At 40.0% G+C, this 18,359-nt stretch overlaps 1 protein-coding gene across 3 annotated transcripts in view; it reads right to left on the bottom strand.

Annotated features, from left to right (window-relative positions):
* Positions 1-883: 883 nt before the first annotated feature.
* LOC132303161 (uncharacterized) overlaps positions 884-18,359 on the bottom strand; it is an 87,723-nt gene continuing 70,247 nt past the window's right edge. For 2 of the 3 annotated variants that reach the window (XM_059800307.1, XM_059800306.1), the window contains one exon: positions 5,539-5,877. In XM_059800307.1, the coding sequence (XP_059656290.1) occupies positions 5,575-5,877 (303 nt within the window). In that variant the 3' untranslated portion in view covers positions 5,539-5,574. Of the gene's footprint in view, positions 1,619-5,538; positions 5,878-18,359 lie in introns of those variants that run through there. The other variant, XM_059800308.1, reaches the window with a different exon arrangement.

Below are 18,359 nucleotides of genomic sequence, written 5' to 3'. Positions count from 1 at the left end.
TCCCCAATTGGTCTTCATCAAATGCATGCATGGAACAGAGCTGAAATTAAAAAATGGATTCCCTCCATCTTTGATGACCCTATTCTCAAGCTATTAAATCAAATAAAAAATGCAAAAAATCAAAATTTTTTTTTTTTTTTTTTTATGGAAATACTACAAAAATGCTATTGCAGTGAACCATAACCTTGTTAATCGAGTAGTATAGGTGCTGATCCTATTTGTCCTAGATGCGGTCGTGATGTGAATCCACCGTTCCATCTATTTCTCTTGTCCTACATCAATTGCTTTTTGGAAATTGTTTCCATTCCGCTTTGATTTTTATCTTTTCAACCTGATTTTATTTTTTTTAGTTATTACTCACATGTTTATTTTTTTTAGTTATTACTCACACGCATATGCTTCCATGAAAACACTCAAACCCTGACCTTTCTTTAAAAAATAGGCTGTCTGGTTATTGGTCACTTTGGAAATCAAGAAAATGCATTGGTTTTCAATAGGGAGGCGGTGGGATTATTGTCAAATTGCGAATCGAGCTGTCTCTCTATTTTGGGAATTTTAGCATGCAGTAATGTGGACGCTTCTTTTGCAGCGTCATCATCATTAGGTGGGGGTGGTGCGGTCTTTCATGAACCCTTGGGAAATATCATCAAGGTTTATTGTGTTTAACCCCTTCCTAGCTAAATATGCTACTGTAGCTGAGGCGGTTTGCCTTCAGAAACTATCCCTCACCCCCACCAAATGAAAAGAAAATATAGATGAAAACAACAATTATAAATTTTAAAAAAATAATAAAAATGAAAACAGAGAAGGAAAATGATATTAAAATTGCACTTTCTATTTATTTTTTTCTTCAAAAATTAAATGAAACTGACCTGAAAATTCATTCACTCCAAATTGTCTTAAAATTTACACTTGCACTCCACTCTTAAAGGGTGGTTGTTCCATTTCTTTCATTAAGAAAAACAAATGAAACGCAAGAATACTTTTTGTAGAGTTCAATGAACAAAACGAAACAAAAAACAAAGACTGCAAAGAATCCCCAAAAAATCACTATTATTGAAATATTTACAAAGAACAACAGTGAAAAATTGGCCTGGTTAGATGACTAGTACAAGCATTTGACCTTGCAATATATTCTGCTTCCCAACCTTTGTTTTCCTTCTTGTAAAAGGATTATCAGGATCAATCTTTTCTAGGTTCTGCGGCAGGTGAAAGAAAGGCAAGAAATTTCAGACAGTATTATGGTCAAGTGCCTTAAATCTTGATGGGATTAACACTAGAGCTTCTGAAATGGTCTCAAGACAGTAAAAGCTCTCAGACGATTATCCCCTCTTCTCTAAAATCTTCTTTGAAACATTTGTGACAGGAAAGAGGCTTATCTGATAAACGGGATAAAACCAGTGACCCAGTATAACATTTAGGAGCTGAATGTCTCTGTAAGAGGTGCTAATTCAGACATGGGTTGGTTGGTATCTTCCATGATAGAAGTCAGCATTTGGTGCCTCTTTAGCTCCTGGGCTTTCCTTCTGTTGGTTTCCAAAACGATAAGGAGGGCAGTTATGTCAGCAGGGCTAACTCCACCAACTCTGCTGGCCTGACCAACTGTTTGAGGCCTGACCTGGAAAAATAAAAAATAAATAAAGTGAGAATAAAACAGCTAAGTGGTCGATATCCATATCTTTGCAGTGTTATACTGCAAAACTAAGACATAAAGCACGTGTACAAGCGGACACCCAGTTCTTACTTGTATTAAAAAAAAAAAAAAAGGAGGATTCTAATATTTTACCAGTCCAAGAAGCACTTTTTAACCAAGAAACCTCATTGGGTGATATTAACACTACCTTCTCTCTCCTCTTTCTCTCTTTATCCGTATCCCCATATTCCATGTGAGTCAGTTGACTTCGATTAGACCAGACCAACCCAGAGAGGAAAACGCCCACGAGGGCACCACCAGATGTTGTAGATGAACCTACTAAAGACGAAGGTGAGTATATCATAGGCTCATAGCTAATGGCACCATGGGCTAGCCCATACACCCACTGCACGAGTGGAATACTATACTAATTAGTCGAGTACAAAGGCCAACCTGAGAGCGAGGGAAGCAAGCTAGGAATAGGCTGAGAGTTACGCTTCAAAGGCCAAGTCCTGGACGTCTCACAGAGCGACTCTCAACAAGGACATTGAGACTGAAAAAAAAAAAAAAAAAAAAAAAATTCTTTTTTGGCTTAATCCGCCTTAAATAAAGATCAAGGAGTACACTTGCACTCCAGCTATTTAAATCCAAGTTTGATTCTAATTAGATCCTTAGCGCAAGCACTAAGTAAGCAAGCTACTTTATGTAATGTAAAAACAATTTGCAAGGAGGAGGGCAATCAAAACAAAGGAGATTTTACTTAATCAGGTCCAACTGATCACCACGTCTGTTCCACAGGTCCTCACTCAATCATACAAAAGAATTAGCAAAAATGTTGTCAGTGCACCAGTGCATACTTATCCGTACTGGTGCATTATTAAAGTAATTCCAACGATTTTCTTTCATTTTTACAATAAGTAACACTTTTTAGTGCACAAGAATTGCTAAAAAAAATTGGTAACCTTTGCCTTGATTTGAATGCTCATTTAGCACAGAGAGTATGCCAAAACTTGTGAATGGACCTCGAAATATAGTATTAAAGTGAATTCCATAATTTTCTTTCACTTTTACAAGATGTGGCACTTTAGGCCTGTTTGGCAGCCACAGTTGCTTTGTGCTTTTACTTTGATTCGAAGCAGAAGTAATGTTTTTGCTTTTAGAGTGTGTTAAACACTATTTAGAAGCTTGTTTGGTAACGTAAATTTGTTACTATTCAAAATCATGAGATAGAGAGAGAGTGCAGACATCTGTATATCATATATATTGCTTAACCCTAAGCCTACATAGGCTTATATAAAGATACAAGACTAACCTAATAACACAAGGGCCCTACCAACTATATGTAATTACATAATGACCCAACATAAGTGTGTGTGTGTGTGTATATATATATATATATAAACATTCTAACACTCCCCCTCAAGCTAGAGAATATATATCAAATAATCCTAGCTTGGAACAGATAGTCCTTAACTAATTATGACCCAATGCTTTGGTAAACATATCAGCTAATTGATCTTCAAACTTCACGAATGGAGTAGAGATGCTCCCACGTAATATTTTTTCTCGAATAAAGTGACAATCAACTTCAATAGGCTTGGTCCTCTCATGAAACACAAGATTTGATGCAATGTGAACTGCTGCTTGATTATCACAGAACGGAGTAGGAGCTTTAACTGTCAACCCAAGTTCTTTTAGAAAATGCTGTATCCATGTCAACTCACTAGTGGTATGGGCCATTGCCCTGTACTCAGCTTCAGCACTAGATCGAGCTACCACCGTTTGCTTTTTACTTCTCCATGTAACAAGATTTCCTCCTACAAATGTGCAGTATCCTGTAGTAGATCTCTTATCTGAAGGAGAACCAGCCTAGTCAGCATCTGTAAAACCTTCCACCTTGAGATGATCATTTAATTTATATAGTAACCCAAAACTTGGAGCTTGCTTGAGATATCGAATAATTCGAAGAACAACAATCCAATGTGGCATTCTAAGAGCTCCTATGAACTGACTTACAACACTAACTGCATATGAAATATCAGGTTGAGTGATAGTGAGATAAATTAATTTCCCAACAAGGTGACAAAATCTGCCCGGGTCATTAAATAAATCACCCTCATCAGACACAAGTTTTGCATTTGAATCTATAGGAGCATCAACCGGACGACCACCCAACATACATGTTTCTTTTAATAAGCCTAACACATATTTTCGTTGAGATAAACTTATACCCTTCTTGGATCTAGCAACTTCAATACCCAAGAAATACCTAAGTTTTCCCAAGTCTCTAGTGTGGAATCGATGTTGCAGAAACAACTTCAACTTAGCAATGCCTTCAAAATCATCACCTGTTATCACAATATCATCTACATACACCACAAGAAAAATGAAGCCAGCTTTAGTGCGCTGGTTAAATACCGAATGATCGGTCTGACATCTGTTAAATCCAAATTTAATGCCGCCTCAGAGAATTTTCCAAATCAAGCCCGTGGAGATTGTTTCAATCCATACAGGGCTTTTTTAAGGCGACAAACAGTGTGACGATACTCCCCCTGAGCAACAAACCCAGGTGGTTGCTCCATATAAACATCTTCTGCTAAGTCACCATGCAAAAAGGCTTTTTTAACGTCTAACTGAAACAGAGGCCAATGTCGATTAGCAGCAAGAGAAATCAAAACACGAATAGAAGAAATCTTAGCAACAGGGGCAAACGTCTCATCATAGTCAACACCATAAGTCTGGGTATAACCTTTGGCAACAAGACGTGCTTTTAAACGCTCAACGGAGCCATCTGGAATATACTTCACAGTATATATACCCAACGACAACCAACAGGTTTAGCACCTGGAGGTAATAGAACAAGATCCCACGTGCCATTCTGATGCAAAGCATCCATTTCATCTTGCATTGCTTTCCTCCATCCCGAATCAGACAAAGCAGCTTGCACAGTCTTAGGAACAAATGTGGTAGGCAACTGAGATGAAAAACATGAGAAGAATGGCGATAAGGAATTATAAGAGACATAATGGGCAATGGGATGATTAGTGACACAAGATCGAGTACCTTTACGAAGTGCAATAGGCAAGGAATCAGACACAGCAGATGGTGTTGGATCCAAAGACTCTGAAGACGACTGAGGAGGCATGACAGCAGACAGCTTCGGTCTTCGAGTACACCTGTAACGGGGCAGTCGAAGGAGATTTAGGTTGAAGAGAAAGTGAGGGAAGAGGAACCTCAGGAAGAGGCGACTCAAGAGTGATATCAAGAAGTGAATCAGTATCTGAAAAATATGGGGTGGACTCACAAAAAGTTACATCAGCGCTAATAAAGTACCGTTGAGAAACAGGACTATAGCAGCGATAACCTTTATGAAAACTAGAGTATCCAAGAAATACACACTTTGTGGCACGTGGGTCTAGTTTATCAAAACCAGGACCAAGATTGTGGACATAACATACACATCCAAAAACTCTAGGAGTAAGAGAAAACAAGGGAGAATCAGGAAATAAAATAGAATGGGGAGATTTGCCATCTAATACAGAGGATGGCATACAGTTAATAAGATGACAGGCAGTAAGAACAGCATCACCCTAAAACGTTTAGGCATACGCATGTGAAACAAAAGAGCATAAGTAACTTCTAATAGGTGTCAATTCTTAAGTTCTGCAACTCCATTTTGTTGAGGAGTATAAACACATGAATTTTGATGAATAATTCCTTTATCACTCAGATATGTATTAAAGGGGGCTGAAGAATATTCCTTAGCATTATCAGAACGTAGAACATGAATTGGGCATCCAAACTGAGTTTTGATTTCTTTTCGAAATTTTGACAAATTAAAAATAACTCCGAACGATCTTTTATTAGAAATAACCAAGTTAGGCGAGAATAATCATCCACAAATGTCACAAAATAATGAAATTTATTGATTGAAGAATGCTTTATTGGACCCATACATCTAAATGAACCAAATGAAAAGGACTAGAGACACGATTATTAACCTTAAACATGAAAGACACGCGATGGTGCTTGCTAAGTTGACAAACTTCACATGACAAGGACTTCAAATGACTAAGACTAAAAACTTGACGCTGCAAAACTTGAAGTGAGGGGTGACCAAGACGACAGTGCCACTGGAATGGAGACAGAGAAGACTGAAGAGCCATATGATAAGGTGCAAAATCAAAGTAATATAAGCTACCAGCTTCATGCCCTGTTCCAATCTTCTTCTTCGTGTTGAGATCCTGAAACACACAAGTAGGATAAAATGTAACAGAGCACTGGAGAGATTTAGTAAACTTACTGATATAGACATTAAATTAAAGGGAAACTGAGGAATCACTAAGTTGAGTTGTCCCCAAACCTGAAACTTTAGTGGTTGAACCATTAGCAAGAGTAACACTTTGAGAAGGAGGTACATAATTAAAGTCAGATAGAATAGAAGAACATCCAGTCATATGTTTGGATGCTCCAGTGTCTATAATCTAAGGACTGCGAGTGGAAGACAATAGACATGTGGGTGCAATACCTGACTGGGCAAAGGTAGCCGTGGAAGACGAATTAGATGCTTGCTGATAAGACAAAAACTGAGTATACTCATCGCGTGGAACAGTGACCGTATCTGATTCAGCTACGTGGTGAGATCCAGAAGAAACATCATTCTTAGAGGAAACTTGATTTGCATAACTAGATGGTTTGCCATGAAGGTCCCATAAAAAATTCACAGTATGATTAGACAAGCCACAATGAGTACATTTTCGTGATTCCCTGCCACGGCCACGTCCTCCCCGTGAATCACAACCACCACGTGTGGAATGTCCCCCACGACTTTCACAGTAAGCAGTATGTTCACCCTTTGAAACTAGCAATGCTAAACGCTCACCACTCTGCCCATTATTCAAATTTGAGTTGCCACTTGCAAGTGTAGCGCGCTGAAGTCGAGAAAACACATCAGCAAGAGATGGAAGTTGGGACTGCCCATAATCTGCGCACGAAGAGGCTCATATGTTGACGACAAACCAGTAAGAAAACGAACAACATTAAAGTCCTCGCGTTGTTGTTACATACTTCGAACATCAGAAGTACTGGGCTGATACATATTTAACTCCTCACATACTACCATAACTTTTGAATAATACTATTCTATACTGTGATTACCCTGTTCAAGATTGAAGTACTGCTTACAAAGCTCATAAACACGGGTGATATTACCTGTCCCAAAATACAGTTGCTTCAACCTCTCCCATATCTCCTTGGCAATATCCAAATAAAGTAAAGTTGAACTGATTTGGGGTTCAATATTGGTTAACATCACAGAGATAATCTGAGCATCTTCCTTTTCCCATGCATCAAAAGAAGCATCAATGTCCTTTAGTTCATCTTTAGTTAGATGACTACCAAGACCTTTACCTTTGAGAAAAATGGCAAACGATTTAGCCCACAATATGTAATTGTTCCCATTGAGTTTAACATAAGTCATGGGAGAATTAAAACTTGATGTGGGAGAAAGCAAATCTGAATTGGACGACTTGTTGAACCCACCAAAACAAATAGGCCGAATCTAGGCAAACTGTAATGACCCGGTCATTTTCTTCCTTTCCTTTTTCTTAGATTTTCACGGATATTTTTTTTCCGTTGATCTTTTCCTTTCTGAGTTCAGTTTCTCGTCACTTAGTGTCGTCTCGAGTGTTCAGAAATAGTTTCTGAGACTCTTTTCTTTGAATTGACAACTTCCTTTGAGGACCGAGTCATTTCCATATTTTCATTTTTCGGACACTATTCACTTTTCGTCCTTTTCCCTATTCTGTCTTTTCCCCGTTTGTCACTTTGTTGGCATAATCTCACTTCTTGTGCTTGGAGTTGGTTTTTGACTTCACGTATCTTTATTCTAAGTGGTTTTCACGAAATACGTATTTTTATTTTTGCAAAAAGTACTCTGATTGCTCCCGGTGTCTATAGGGGCATGGATGCACAGTTCTTCAGAAACATTTCCATTTCTTGGGGTGTTTTTCGTAAATATCTTTTGAAGATATTTTATTTCAGGGGTTTTTAAGAAAATATTTTTGGAAGATATTTCCATTCTGGGCCAGTTGTGCAGTTTTCACTTTCTGAAGGGGCCATTGTGCAATTAATGAAAGTTGTTGCTAAATGCCTTGCTTTGAGCCTAGATCCTCGTACATGATTCATTTTCACTTTTCATCAAGTCGCGTACTCATAGAATTTCCTTCTCGTTGTTTTTCTCCAGTTTCAGGGTTTCTGGCCACGGTTGCCGCCAAACTTGTTCTGGGCATATCTTTCTGGTCGGGACTCGGTTTTTGACGCCGTTCGTTCCATTGTTCATCTTTTCTCATTTCGGTTCTTTTTCGTTCACAATGTTTTGCCATTTGAGCGCGTCTGCTCAAATTCCACTTTTCCGGACCCGGCGGGGCTCGTGCGGGACACTTTAAGGGTTTTTCTATAAATAGGAGGTCTTAAGAAGAAAAATCAGATTTTTTTCTCTCTCCTCTCTCTTGGCCGGCAGCCATGGCAGCCAAGGGGCTGCCACCCTTCTCTCTTCTTTTCCGGCCACTTCCCTTAGGTAAAAAGGTGTAGTGCCTCAGTATTTTATGCTCTCCTTGCCATGCTCTACCTTTCTCCCTTATTAGAATCCGTTTTTGGCCATTTCTTGAGTTCGGGTTTGAACTCAAGTTGTGATTTTGATGGGGCTTCCTTGGGGGTTATGTTCATCGTGTTGTCTCCGACAAAACCTAGAAGTTACGTCGGATTCGGAGCGGTTTCGTTTTGGTGGGGATTTGAGATTTCATCTCAAATGGAGGTAGGGGGTGTTACAATTTCATATTTTGTTGTCTTGCGTGTTTTTGATGCTTATACAACTTGTATACATGCTTTTGTTCATAATCTAGAATTGAATTTAATTATTTTCTATGGTTAAGGTTTAATTCTCATGATGGTATTCAACTTAGAATTAAATTGTGGCATGATAGGAAATTAAGTTTTTATGTGTTTGTTAACATATATTAAATTAGGATAATTTGAATAAGAATTGCACTTTTTATTTAATAATTATCTTTGTGAAAGTTTAATTCTCATGGATGTGCCTTGCATGAAATTAACTTGTGATATACTATTAAATTAAGTTTTGGCATGTTCTTTAACATACTTTAATTTGAGAACATTTGGATGAGTTTGAAAATCTAGAGACTTTAATTAAGAGAATTAATTAAAATCTATTTTTATGGTTCCATTGGTCTAATTAGGATTTTGAATGAATATATATAATGACCATGCTATGTCCTTTAGCATACATTAAATTGAGGCCATTTGGAAATGATTTGAAATCTAGAGAATTTAATTATTTTTATTTGATTAAATTCTATCTTGTTGTTCCATGGATTTAATTTTGTTGTAGAAGTTGTTTCTATGTATAAATCATGGATTTGAACTTTTGTGTATTCACATAGTTGTGTTTTGAGCATTGGATAACATTGTTGTTATATTTATACTCATGAGAACATGTTTTCTTTATGGAATATATTATTGCCTTGTGTAATGATTTGCACACTTTGTAATTGACATTATGTATGTCATTTTAGAATTGAAACTCTAAGGCATGGATTGTGTGGTTTCAACCTACTTGTGCATGGAATGTGTTTTCATGCATTATATAAATTATGTATAAGTTGTGAACTTATTTGGTTTATTTTGGAATCTTGGGACATTGTTATTACAAGTGACTTGGCTAGAGTTTAGCTCTAGTGCAGGAGGTATGAGTTCTCCCCAATTGAGATAGTGCGCACTAGGGTGATCTTCCCAGCGGGTTAATGCCCGGAATAACCATTTTGTTCTTGGTTTAGTCCGAGACGTGATGTCCAAGTCTTCCACTATTTGATTTCGCATTTAATTCCAAGTTGACAATCATGTTTAATTGTGACTTGTGGTTTTGGCTATTGGCGATTTGATGTTGTTAAGTACATCCATACTAAATTGTTATATTTAGTTGTTTTCACACTTTTAGATTTCAAGTTGATAACTTAGAGAATCTATGTATTGATGTGTGGTTTTAGAAATTCTAATTGTACTAAATTGTTATATTTAGTTGTTATTGCATTTTAGATTTCAAGATGGTAACTTTGAGAATCTATGTCTTGATGCTTAGTATAGCATGCACCTATGTTGTTGAAATTGCATAAAGGATGTGTTAAGGTAGCTTAGGATGCTCCCTGAGTCTCACCTTTGACATAGACGTTAGGTGGTATGACCCTTTTGAACTATTTCATGATAGGCTAAAAATCTGTAAGAAATCGAGTCGATGCATGCTCATTCTCTACGAGTAAACTTGTTTACTCACCCCGAAGTTACTGGGGGATTTGTTCAGGTATAGGATTCAAGATTTGGAGATTGCACTTGCCTTGGGTGGTTTAGAGATTTGAAATTTCTTTTAAAGCATTCTTGTTCACATGCAAATGTTAGCATGTTTAAGTTTCACTTTTAGCGTTGAAATACTTAGTTAGGTGCAATTTTGTCATTTTTGTCTTATAACATGTAAAGTGTACTTGGATACACTATTTGGAACCTAATTGATATGTATGACATGAGGCCAAGGGCTACAAGCTTTTAAGTTCAAGTGTATGCATTTAAATTCTAAGTTTTGCCTTTGAATTGTAATTTTTCTAACTTCGAGGTTTGGCATGTCAAATCTTCTAAATGTGATATAATGAGGCCGCAGGCCATTCTAATATGTTTAAAATGTCATATTACACTTGCGTGTATGCTCACATCATCACACACTTGCATACAATTCAATTTGATCATACCATGAGGGATTCAAATAAAGCTTAGGGGCTTCCTCTTCATGTTGGTGCATAGCAGGTTCATTTTCACATTTTTAACCTGTTTCGGTCGACCAATGCTCTTTGGTTTTCAATTGAACAGTAAAAGTCCAATTCCAGTAGCCAAATTCGAGTTTCAGGTCCATTTCGGTCGACCGATGGTTCATTTCGGTCGATCGAAGTGATTTTTCTTCACCTTCAGGATTTTAGGAGAGTTTTTGGTCATTTCGGTCGACTGAAATGGCTATTTCAGTCGACCTAAATAGCTTCCATACACAGCACTCTTCAGTTTTGTTTCAGCACTGTTGTTCCGACTTTAAACGGCCATATCTCCTTCATTTCTAACCCAAATGGGGTAATTCTTGAGTCTAAACTCAAGGATTTTGAGTCAGCTTTCCAATGGTACCTATGCCATTCTCAGATTCCAATCACAGTGGGAGTTATTCATGTTTTAGTAAAGTAGGGTCAGTTTTTACTTAAACCGGGAAAGGGCATTTTGTAGGATTCTTGTCCAATGTTCTTGGAACCTCTTGGAATGTTGTGAAATGACTAGATTAGGTTGTCTTCACCTTGTTTGACTTGTTTAGAGTCAAGTTTCTCTTCTTAATTGTGAATTGACCATTTTGCCCCTTGGTTAATGGATTTTGCCCATTTTGACCTCTGTTTCCGCTTTCGTTTCATTTGAGTTCCGTGACTTCATGGAAGGTCACATTGGTGTCTTGGGGATAATTTATATCTCTGTAGACTTTGGTTTTATCTTTTGCTTCCGCATTTCGAATCCGTTATCAGATCAACTTTCAGTTCATCACTGATGCACCGGGTTGAAAAACTTGGGCCGTCACACAAACGGTCCAGATCTGGGCAAACGGGCCGGATCTAAGCAAACGGTCCAGATCTGGGCAAACGGGTCGGATCTAAGCAAACAGTCCAGACCTGGGCAAACGGGTAGGATCTAAGCAAACGGGTCGGATCTCTGCTATCCCGATTTTAGTAAACCAGGGTTGGAATACATAATCATTTAGCCAAACACGGTTCTTCTTCTTCACAACTTCACAAACACCAGGGAACAACACAGCGGAGGCGACGGCGACCCAGTCACAAGCAACAGCCGGATCAATAAGCAGCGACCGCACCGAATCAGAACCTCTGCAAATAACGATGGTAGATGTCGGCAAGCTCGCTGACAACCAAAGTGGCAATGACGACGATGAACGAGGCTTCAGATCTGACGACAACGAACGAGGAGCTCTTAATCCTACCAGCGACGACGAACGAGGTAAAGATACCAACACCAAAATTGTGATTCCGATCTTATACAAGAACAACACAATTACAGTATCCCACACCCATGTATTCGTATTGCTCTGATACCATGTTCAAAATCATGAGATAGAGAAAGAGAGAGAGAGAGTGCAGACATCTATATATCATATATATTATTTAACCCTAAGCCTACATAGTGTCACGCCCCGCCTATGGAGGTTGTGCCACGCAGGCGACACGCAGATGCTGAGGAGGACGCTGTATGGCAACTGCATGGCAAGTGGAGTTTCTAGAGTCTTCCGGAGTAGTCTAGAGTTGTGTAAAAGATTCTAGATATGTGTAGAAATGTGTAGAAGTGTGTGGAAGGTTCTAGAGTTCTCCAGAGTTGTGTGGAGTAGTATGGAGAATTCTAGAATGTTGTAGATACTAGTAGATAAATATGGAAGTGTGAAGAGGGTGGGAGAAGATTCTAGATAATCAATCTCCACCGTTGGTTAGAATGCATCCTAGCCGTCCATTAGGGATGGGGATGCCTATAAATAGAGGTAGGACTTCATTTTGTAGGGAACAAGTCCTAGAGTGAGTCTTGAGAGCCTTGTAGAGAGCTTGAGTGTTAGCCTTGTACAAAGCATTCTTTAAAGTAATAGAAGTGTTTTTTCCTTGCCAACTTAAGTGCCTTAGTTGTGTGTGAGTGTGCAAGCCAAGTGAGGAGAAGGCGAAGGCAACTACAACACTAGTAAGCGCACGAGGGGAGTGTGTTGCCTAAGGTGTGCACGGGAGTTAGGCTGACCAAGTACTTGCGAGAGTGGAAGCAACGTCTTGGTGCCGCACGGGAGCAGCTAGAGTGGTGCTGAAACTCTAAGCTCGTGACAGTTAGTATCAGAGCAGGTTCGTCAAGGGAGCTTTGTTGGAGTAGACATGGCTAGCGGAGGAGACCACCAAGTCCACGTCTTGGAGCAGAGCTTGGAGGAAAAGCTTGCCACACACTTGGTCTACACGGAGACCAAGTTTAATAGGCTCAAGAGAAAGATGGCAGAGCTCTACGAGCTGATTGATGGCATCGCTAACAAGGCACAAAAGAAGGAAAGGGACTTGCATGATCTGGTAGACGACTTGCGCGTGGAGATTGCCGAGTGCAAGAAGGAGTTCTCCCAGGCGCGCGAGGTCATGGTGAAGCCAAGGAAGAAGAAAGCGCCAGAGCCCAAGGAGTATGATGGGGCAAGGAATGCGCGCCAGATTGATAACTTCTTCTGGCACATGGAGCGGTACTTCGAGTGCATGGAGATTGAGGATGATGAGGAGAAGGTGCAGACAGGCACCATGTACCTCACGGACACTGCCGCTCTATGGTGGAGGCAGCGCTTCACCGGTAGAGGCGCAAGAGTAGTTGACACATAGGAGGAGTTCAAGAGGCAGCTCAAGAGGTAGTTCTATCCCGAGTGCGTTGAGGACCTCGCCATGATCAACCTAAGGCGCCTGAAGCAGAAGGGCAGCATAAGGGAGTATGTGAAGGAGTACTCCAACTTGATGCTGGAGATCCTAGAGATGCCGGAGCGGCAACGCGTGTGCTTGTTCATTGATGGGTTGCAGTCTTGGGTAGCCACAGAGCTGAGGAGGGAGCCTAGAGACTTGGCATCCGCAATGGCTATAGCGGAGCGCCTTGAAGACTTTAGGCGCGATGACAAGAGGGCCACGTCTCCCAGGAGGGACCACGGCAAAGGTGGGGGAGACCGTCACTTCAAGAAAAGGGGCTCGCCCAAGTCAAGTGATGATGAGCACAGCGATGAAGAGAGACGCCCACGCCATGATAAGGGCAAGGACCATGGAGAGAGGTCTAAGGCTAGTGGCAAAGGGGAGCGCCGCGATAAGGGCAAGTGGGAGCCGAAGTGCTACTTGTGTGAAGGGCCGCACATATTGCGACATTGCCCCAACAAGAAGACCATGAGCGCCCTTATGAAGGATAAGGGCAAGGGCAAGGGCAAGGTGGACGATGCGGGCAGCGATGAAGATAGGTGCATGGGGGCTATGCAGATGCTGAATAGCATGGCGCATGACACCAAGAAGGAGGGCAAGGCAAAGAAGGTAGCTGGGGTGCGCTATGTGGATGCGCAGGTTGGTGGCAAAGCCATGCAAGCGTTGGTGGACAAGGGCGCCACACACAACTTCATTACCCCAGAAGAGGCGCAACGACTTGGCTTGGAGATGCGCAAGACGGAGGGATGGATCAAGGCCGTCAACTCCGAGGAGGCACGCGTGAGTAGAGTGTGCAAAGAGGTGGAGCTATGCATGCAAGGATGGAAGGGCAAGGCCGACTTCCAAGTTGCGGAGATGGACGACCATGACATGGTGCTGGGGCTGGAGTTCATGGACAGGAACAATGCCGCACCACTACCATGCCTTGGTGCATTGATGATACTTGGAGGTGAAGAAGGCAAGGCCGCATGCATGGTGCCGCTCATGGGTAGGAAGGAGAGTCCAGAGGTGGCAGTTAACACGATGGAGCTCGTGAGGACTTCACATCTCCCGAAGGGCGCTCGTACGTTTGGGCCAAGGACATATGCGCAAGTGCTGATGACCTGCGAGAGGCTGGGTCAGCTGAAGAAACCGTGACGAGGGCGTCACAAAAATGGGTGGGGGAGAATATCACGCCCCGCCTATAGAGGTTGTGCCACGCAGGCGACACGCAGACGCTGAGGAGGACGCTGTATGGCAACTGCATGGCAAATGGAGTTTCTAGAGTCTTCCGGAGTAGTCTAGAGTTGTGTGGAAGATTCTAGATATGTGTAGAAATGTGTAGAAGTGTGTGGAAGGTTCTAGAGTTCTCCAGAGTTGTGTGGAGTAGTATGGAGAATTCTAGAATGTTGTAGATACTAGTAGATAAATATGGAAGTGTGAAGAAGGTGGGAGAAGATTCTAGATAATCAATCTCCACCGTTGGTTAGAATGCATCCTAGCCGTCCATTAAGGATGGGGATGCCTATAAATAGAGGTAGGACTTCATTTTGTAGGGAACAAGTCCTAGAGTGAGTCATGAGAGCCTTGTAGAGAGCTTGAGTGTTAGCCTTGTACAAAGCATTCTTTGAAGTAATAGAAGTGTTCTTTCCTTGCCAACTTAAGTGCCTTAGTTGTGTATGAGTGTGCAAGCCAAGTGAGGAGAGAGCGAAGGCAACTACAACACTAGTAAGCGCACGAGGGGAGTGTGTTGGCTAAGGTGTGCACGGGAGTTAGGCTGACCAAGTACTTGCGAGAGTGGAAGCAACGTCTTGGTGCCGCACGGGAGCAGCTAGAGTGGTGCTGAAACTCTAAGCCCGTGACAATAGGCTTATATAAAGATACAAGACTAACCTAATAACACAAGGGCCCTACCAACTATATGTAATTATATAATGACCCAACATAAGTATATATATATATATATATATATATATATATATATAAACATTCTAGCAGTTACAAGATTTTTAGAAGCAAAAACATGAAAGCATGTTTGGTAAAAAAAGTTGCAGGTTTGAAAATTTGAATGGTTAGTTAAAAATGTTATTTTAGGAAAAAATAAAAAATAAAAATAAATTATGAACCGTGCTTTGCTACAAACAAAAGCATCATTTTGATGCTTCCGATTTTGACCTTAATTTTGGAAGCGCTTCGGTACTATTCAAAAGCACAACAAATATTATCACACATGTTTCGCGCCTTTGCTTCGTTACAGTACACTAGCAAAAACAAAAAACACGAATCAAAAACACTAGCCAAACAGACCCTTAGTACACGAACGTGACAATTTTACTTCACAACTCCACCACTTGTACTTCACAACTGTGACACTTTTACTACCAAAAAGAAAAAAAGAAAAAGAGTTTTGAGTGCACCAGTGCACCGGTAAGGTTTTTTATTTTAACTTCTACCGTAACTAGTGGGCAGTATCCAAGCACATCTGTGCACTGCCTTTTATTTTTTATTTTTTGACTTCTAGTGAGTTGAGTTGGCCTTTAGGCAGAGCACATGCACTTCTTAAATTAGTTTAGGAGTAGTGATAACTGATAACCCCTTCAATTGCTTATATACATCAATTTGGTCTTCACACAGATTTATTTATTTATTTATTTATTTTTGATAAGTAAAATTGTATAAAAGTGCTCAAAAGGGTAGCGGAACCCAAAAGAAATACACAAGGCCACAAAGGACCTCTAAGCCTTCAAAGAGGCCAAAAAATGGGTCTTCACACAGATTTATGAAGTCCGGATAGAATTAATCTGTCCTTCACATAGATTTATGAAGTCTGCTTCTCCAACAAGAATTTATCTGTTTCCATTACAATTTTGGGTCGAAGCAAATGATTTCAAGCAATCAAAAATCCTACCAACAACACAGTGGTGGCGGCCACCAGAGGTCTCATTCAATGTCACTACAGTGGTAGGCGGTGGTGAGACAGCCAACCACCGATTATCTCTTCTCCATCCACCATCTCCCACCTCCATCTGTGATCCTCAATTTCAAAAAGCCAAAAAACAAAAAGAACTTGATCATATACCAGAATAACTCCCTAACCCTATATCTTGATCAATTGAGAGAGATAAATAGGAAATTGTTGAGTTTAATTGACGATAGAAGTGAAGGGTCAAAGGAAATTGTTGAGTTTAGTTGTAATTGAAGTGATTGTTTTCCCTTCCAATTCCACTGGTCAGTGGTGGTTTTGCGTAAAACTGGGTTTGTAGTGTTATACTGAATAAACATGCATATATATATATATATGCATGTTTTGTATATAATAAATCTCACGATGTTTTAGTAGAAATTAAGAAAAATATGTGGTGGGAGAGCTGGAAAAGAGAGAGAGCGTCTAGAGATAGAGATGATGGTGGAGATAAGGGGCGGCAGAGAGAGATGGAGTGGCAGTGGCGATGGTGGTGGAGGGGATGGTGGAGAGATAGAAAGAGGGGTACAGTTAACTTAATTGGGATCTATTTCTCTCTAGAAAAAAGGAATTTATTACAAAAGCTGCTGAGGACACTTTGGACCAAAAGAGTAGATATTAATGTATTGCTAGTTACTTTTAAGTGACTTTTTCACCCAATAGTTTTTGATGTTTGTTGTGTTTTGAATTATGCCAAAATAACTTGTCAAAAATAGAATTGTCCCATATTTCAATGTGTTTAAGTTCATTATCTTAGATTATTGTTATTGTTGTTGTTATTGTCGTCGTTGTTTTTTCTGTTGATTTAATAAGAACCCATATAATAAATTTATTGAGAGAATAGACAAGGAAAACACATGATATGTTTTGGCCAATAACAGTAGTTGGCCCTGGATTTGAAGTCCTAGGTTCAATCATCAATGCCTTGTTTGCAGTCCCCTTGAGTTTAAATGGCTCTGTCCACTTTCTATATAGCATTTGGTCTAGAGATCTAACATTTTGAATGGATGAGTAGGAAAATTAATATATCTTGGGCTGTGATCAATTTTTATGTTCCCTACACACAAGAAGGTTGCTTCAATGCTTCATTGTGAAATTCAGGGGGCGGGCCTTAACGCAACAATAAGGTTGCTTCATTGTGACTTGGAGACTCGGGTTCAAAACTGGAAATAGCATCACTGAATGCGGAGGTGAGGCTGCAAACATCTAAACCTTCCTAGACCAATGACGGGAGTTTCGGGCACTAGGCTTGCCCTTCAATTACAAAATTGAAAATTTTTAGCATCATGCTTGAGATGGTTGCCATTTATCAAAATAGTTTCATTTAAGATGATGAATTATGCATCAGAATGCAATGTAGCAAGGCCATCCAAATTCAAGGAGACATGCAAAGTTGAAATAAAATTTAGAGGTCTCTTGCTCTTCTCAACTCAGCAAAGTTTATGCATTGTGTTGAATGTAATATGTTATTCGATGAAATGATCATGATATATAAGATCTTCCTTTTGCACAATGGCTCAAGGGGATTTTTGTCATCACGGAGAAAATTCTACACTGAATAATTCTATTAATTAATTAGATATGCCTATATTCATTATTAGAACATAAATTATAGATGACTCAGGCAATAAAATTTGGAAGTTCAATGTGACAGCTTATAACAATCAAACAAAATACAAACATAAGACCAACCATAACTTATGAACATCTTAAAGCTATTTTTTCTTTTTCAACAAACAATTGACAGATATTTTAACTAATTAAGCATATATTAACTAAGTGTATTATTTTATGTAATACGGGTCATGTAACAGCCCACTCCACCACATGGTATGAAATTGTCCGCTTTAGGCCTAAGCCGACGTGGTTTTGTTCTTGTGTTTTACCCCAAAATGCCTCGTACCATTTGGAAATAGCACTAGTACATTTAAGCTCTTCACCTTCACCGTTCCCAAGGGATGCGAGATTGTGCACCCGTAGCCTGCCAGTGCCCCCCCCCCCCCTACACACACAACCCAAAGGGGCCAACATCCTTGTTGACCACTTTCGGCTCTGATAGCACTTATAACAACCCACTCCACAACATGGTATGATATTGTCCACTTTGGGCTCAAACCCTCATGATTTTGCTCATGGATTTTACCCAAAAGGCCTCATACCATTTGGAGATAGCACTAGGACATATATACTTCCCCTTTCCACACCCAAGCAATGTGGGATC

This window comes from Cornus florida, unplaced genomic scaffold (assembly GCF_030987335.1).
Source record: "Cornus florida cultivar Cherokee Brave unplaced genomic scaffold, ASM3098733v1 CherokeeBrave_3.0.0_Hap2_Chr04, whole genome shotgun sequence".
Taxonomy (NCBI): domain Eukaryota; kingdom Viridiplantae; phylum Streptophyta; class Magnoliopsida; order Cornales; family Cornaceae; genus Cornus; species Cornus florida.
Note: the sequence above shows the minus strand (reverse complement) of the source record. Positions and strands in the feature narration are given on the sequence as shown.